Raw genomic sequence first — 4004 nt, 5'->3', positions numbered from 1 at the left:
GGCCCCACAGCTCGCCGTGTGCAGCAGGTCGTCCTGTCCTGCATCCTCCTCTTATCTTTGTGCTCTTATTTTACTGCAGTGAAGAAGAGCAAACGACCTGCAGGCTGTTAGTTCAACATATCGAGTTTGTTTGCAGCTGTAAGGAGGTTGGACAGACGTCAGTACGTCATGTGGTCAGTAGCGCTTTTAGAAACGGGCGACACGGGCGGTTGCCCGGGGCAGCATCGTGGTGGGGGGCGGCAAAAAAAAAAAGCTCATACTCATGCTGCCCCGACGTCAGCCAGGAAATGGCACAGGCACCGATCGGTTTTCTGTCGCCCATTTGCTGGGCGTAAGGGCGCCCTCCGTTTGCGAGCTGCGCCTGCTGCTGGCGGAACAGGGAGGAGAGGGCGGGGCGGCGGGGAGTCTCTGGTGGCTGGAGCAGCGTCTAATAACCAACCCACAAAATAAAAACAAACCAACAAACACGAAAACACCAGACATGATACAGACTTATAATCTGCACTGATGTTTTTTCGAAATTCTGTACAAAGTTCAAAGCCATCAGGTGCTCAGTTTAGAAAAAAGGGAAAAGAAGAGGAGGAGAAACGAGCAACAGATGCAGGTAAGCAGATGTGTGATTGGATAATGGCAGGTCATCCTGAACCAATCAGAATCAGAATACTTTATTAATCCCTGAGGAAATGATGTGGGTTACAGTTGCTCCAAGAAGAAATGGTAAAAATAGTAACAGTAACAGACTAAACTCCAAACAATACATTATGTTACAGATTTTAATATTAATGAGTCCTTGTCAGTTGTTGATTTGTCCTGTTCTCATTGTGTGAGGAATTATGATGGCTGTTTGGTGGCCATTTGCATACTATGCACTCTCTCTCTCTTCATATATGTGTGTGTGTGTACAACAGCTTTATGTTAATGTACAATCCTTAATATGTTTTGTGTGTGCGTGTGTGTGTGGGAGGGGGGGGGGGGGGGGTGCCAGAGGGAGTGTTCGCCCAGGGCGCCAAACAGGCTAGGACCGCCACTGCATGTGGTCGTCACGTTCGGTTTAATAATTAAAGGCCAGCACAGATCAGCAGCGTGAGTCGAGCTGTAAATGTGACCCTCGCTCTGCTGACATGACCTTGCCTCAGATCAGTGTCTAAGACGCTGAAATAACAGCGGACGTATTCGTTCTCCTAAAGTGAAACACGAACACGCTGCTGCATAGCAGCCAATCGGTGGCTTATGTTCAGGAAGAGGGCGGGGCTTGAGTGTGCACATTAGTGTGAAGCTTTCAAAGATGTGTGTGAGTGATGTTGTGCCCTTTAATGGACTAAAGTGTCTGCCTGCAATCACTCCGACTCTCTCTCAGCCGTTTAATGTCTTCAGCCAATATTTGCTCTCTCTCGCTGCTCTCCATTTAAGGTTAATTAGACTCGCCCCTCTCGCTCTCTGTTCAAACACTAAGGCCTGCTGCTGTTTCCACACAAACACACCGATCACTCCCAGTGCTCCCACTGCTCCTCCCGGTCACGCATGCAGGAGTCTGTTGTCAGGATGCTAACAGCTGCTGCACAGCTGGATGTGTGTTCACAGTTCAGACAGACAGAGGAGGCGGGGACACAGACTTCACAGATTTCTCTCTTTATTTGATAATTACATTAATTATTCAGGTATGATGCAGCCAGACAGCTGCTGATTGGTCCATCCAATCTCTCAGGTGAAGGCCAGGTGATAGGGGATCGGTCCACTGGTCTTAGGAAGGCGTGGCCTCATCTGGAAGCAAAAAAGAAGACAGGTGAGACAGCAGGTTGGTATCTAGGTTAACTGGTATAGTTTGTAGGTGTAGCTTAAGCAGGTGGTCACGTACCTGGGGGGGCTTTAACAGGAAGTGAGGCCCTTCCAGTAGAAGTTCTTGCAGCCGGCCTTGCGTTCGCGGGGGGGTATGCTGTTGGGTTGGTCGGCAGACCGCTCCAGGTTCATCCTCCCGCCTGTTGCCTCAGCTTCCCGCTGGACGTCGGCCTCAGGCAGAGACATCTGAGCGAGCAGGTCCTCCACCGCACGTTTACTCCACTCCTGAGGATCCAGAAACCAGTTTAGCACCAAAGCAGACCCTTTAGCACAGCTAAGAGCAGCTAGAACAGTTTAGATCACTTTTTTGGAACCATGTGGTACACCTGGGAGTTTGGCAACAGTGATGAACGAGTTTAGAGCAGGTCAGAATGATTCAGCACGGATTAGGACACATCGAATAGTAACCAAACAGAAGAGCTCAGAACTGTTTAGAGCAACTTGGAACTGCACCAAGTTTTTCTGGGATCTTCCCAAGAAGACACATTTGATCTGAACTGACCTGCTGTTCCAAAACATTAATGTGGATGAACAGAGCAAGAAATCATAAGAAGAAACAAACTGTCCAGTTTTAACTGCAGAAGAATGAAACGAGGTAACTCGGCTTCTGTTGTAAATCACTTTTTGTTTGTATTTTTGTTTTTTCCACTTTTGTGTCTCTATGATGTCATGGAGAGCAAATATCCTGATATAATCATCTCGGCAAACACAAGTCCCACCCACACATTCAGCAGCCAATCAGAGTTTGATTCAGTGAAGGCAGATGGGAAATGCCCTGGATCAGATAAAGAAGGATTATTCTGAGCTGTGAATCATGCAAAGCTGCTCTGGCAGAGTTAAAGAATAGAAATATGGAGCTGAAGCAGAACTTTGAAGAAATACTTGGAACCCTCTAACTGTCTTTTCTGCTACCTTGTGAGCTTTGCTTAGCATAAAAACATGTTGAATAAGAGGGAACCAGCTAGCCTGGCTCCAAAGATAATAAAGCATCTCACTAACAGAGCCTTATCATCGCGACGCTTTAATCTGAAGGGAGCTGTTTCCCCACTGTTCCTTCAAAGTAATGGCGCACTAAAACGATGCTGCGAGCTGTCAGGGTGCTCGGTCTCACCTGTGACAGGAACCCTGCGCTGCGAGGTCGTTGCAGCAGCCGATGATTGCGCAGCTCCAGCTCCAGCTCCAGGTCCGGGTCCTGCAGCTGGTCTCTGTCTGGCTGAGAGGAAACTCCGGTACTGCACAGAACCAGTGCCATGAGAACCAAAATGGCGGGACAACGTACACACTGCATACCTGGAGGAGAGCAAGAAGAAGATGTTAAAAGAGGAAAAGAACCAAGAAAAAGAGCAGAGGAGAAGGAGAAGCTCCTACTGGTGCTGGTCTGGTTTCTTCTGCTGGTCCTGGTGCTGGTTCTGGTTCTTGGCTCTCTCTGGTCCTGGTGCTGTGGGTGCTGCCCTTTTGAAGCCTGGTGCTCCTCCTCCTGTGGGTCACATGATGCCGCGTGGCTGATTGACAGCCGGCGAGCTGCAAGGTGATGAAGGAACTCTGACTTACAAGTTAAACAAAAGTCCATTAATCCTTATTGACTTTAAATGGAAGCCGAGCAATAAAACAATAAACCTATCAGCAGCAGCGCGCCGCGGCTGCCGCCGCTCATCTCCGACAAATACAACAGCGGAACGTCGGGCTGAAGAGGACAGGAATTAACGGAGCGTTCAGAGGATTAGCAGACTTCATTAGCACTCGCTGATATCTCCATTAAACAAAGAGGCAGCAGCAGAGAGTCGCCCACTCAACATTTAGTCAGAACAAACACGACTTTTATACTGTCGAAAAACACTTTGTGCTGCTTTCAAATGTTCTTCTGCAGGCAGACAGAGTGGAAATGGCATCAGGGAATCCCACCAACACGGATGACTCAACGCAGTCCCAGCAGAGCGTAAAATAACACTCGATTCAAGTCCAACTTCAGTGGAAGCACTTTAGATAACGGCTCGCAATAAGCAGCGCAGCGCTTCACGATGTACACGCCGCGAGGACCGATCCTGATATTATATTTCAGGAGGAACACAACCGATCTTCCTACGGGGAATAAATGCAGGAGCATTAAATGTTCACATTTTACACTTTCAAATATTTATTTGTGTGCTAAATCGAATCCAGTGTGTCCA

General features: G+C 48.3%; 1 protein-coding gene across 1 annotated transcript; it reads right to left on the bottom strand.

The window, feature by feature from the left end:
* Window positions 1-1613: 1613 nt before the first annotated feature.
* On the bottom strand, window positions 1614-3421 carry LOC146694725 (somatostatin-2-like). Its single transcript, XM_085431015.1, has 4 exons — window positions 3205-3421; window positions 2948-3126; window positions 1856-2061; window positions 1614-1761 (listed from the first exon to the last, which is right to left on the bottom strand). The coding sequence occupies exons 1-3, from the start codon at window positions 3404-3406 to the stop codon at window positions 1867-1869; spliced, it is 576 nt and encodes a 191-aa protein (XP_085287141.1). The 5' UTR covers window positions 3407-3421; the 3' UTR covers window positions 1614-1761; window positions 1856-1866.
* Between the last annotated feature and the right edge of the window lie 583 nt (window positions 3422-4004).

This window comes from Copadichromis virginalis, linkage group LG14, assembly GCF_057382275.1.
Source record: "Copadichromis virginalis isolate Kocher_CV1m ecotype Utaka linkage group LG14, C_Virginalis_male_GT1.1, whole genome shotgun sequence".
NCBI lineage: Eukaryota > Metazoa > Chordata > Actinopteri > Cichliformes > Cichlidae > Copadichromis > Copadichromis virginalis.
Note: the sequence above shows the minus strand (reverse complement) of the source record. Positions and strands in the feature narration are given on the sequence as shown.

Excerpts from the sequence above, each read along its gene's own strand:
- LOC146694725 (XM_085431015.1), bottom strand. The coding sequence starts at position 3,406 with ATGGACTTTTGTTTAACTTGTAAGTCAGAGTTCCTTCATCACCTTGCA. Across the intron at positions 3,127-3,204 it reads AAGAAACCAGACCAGCACCA|GTATGCAGTGTGTACGTTGT; the intron begins GTAGGAGCTTCT and ends GCTCTCCTCCAG. Across the intron at positions 2,062-2,947 it reads GCGCAGGGTTCCTGTCACAG|GAGTGGAGTAAACGTGCGGT; the intron begins GTGAGACCGAGC and ends CTGGATCCTCAG.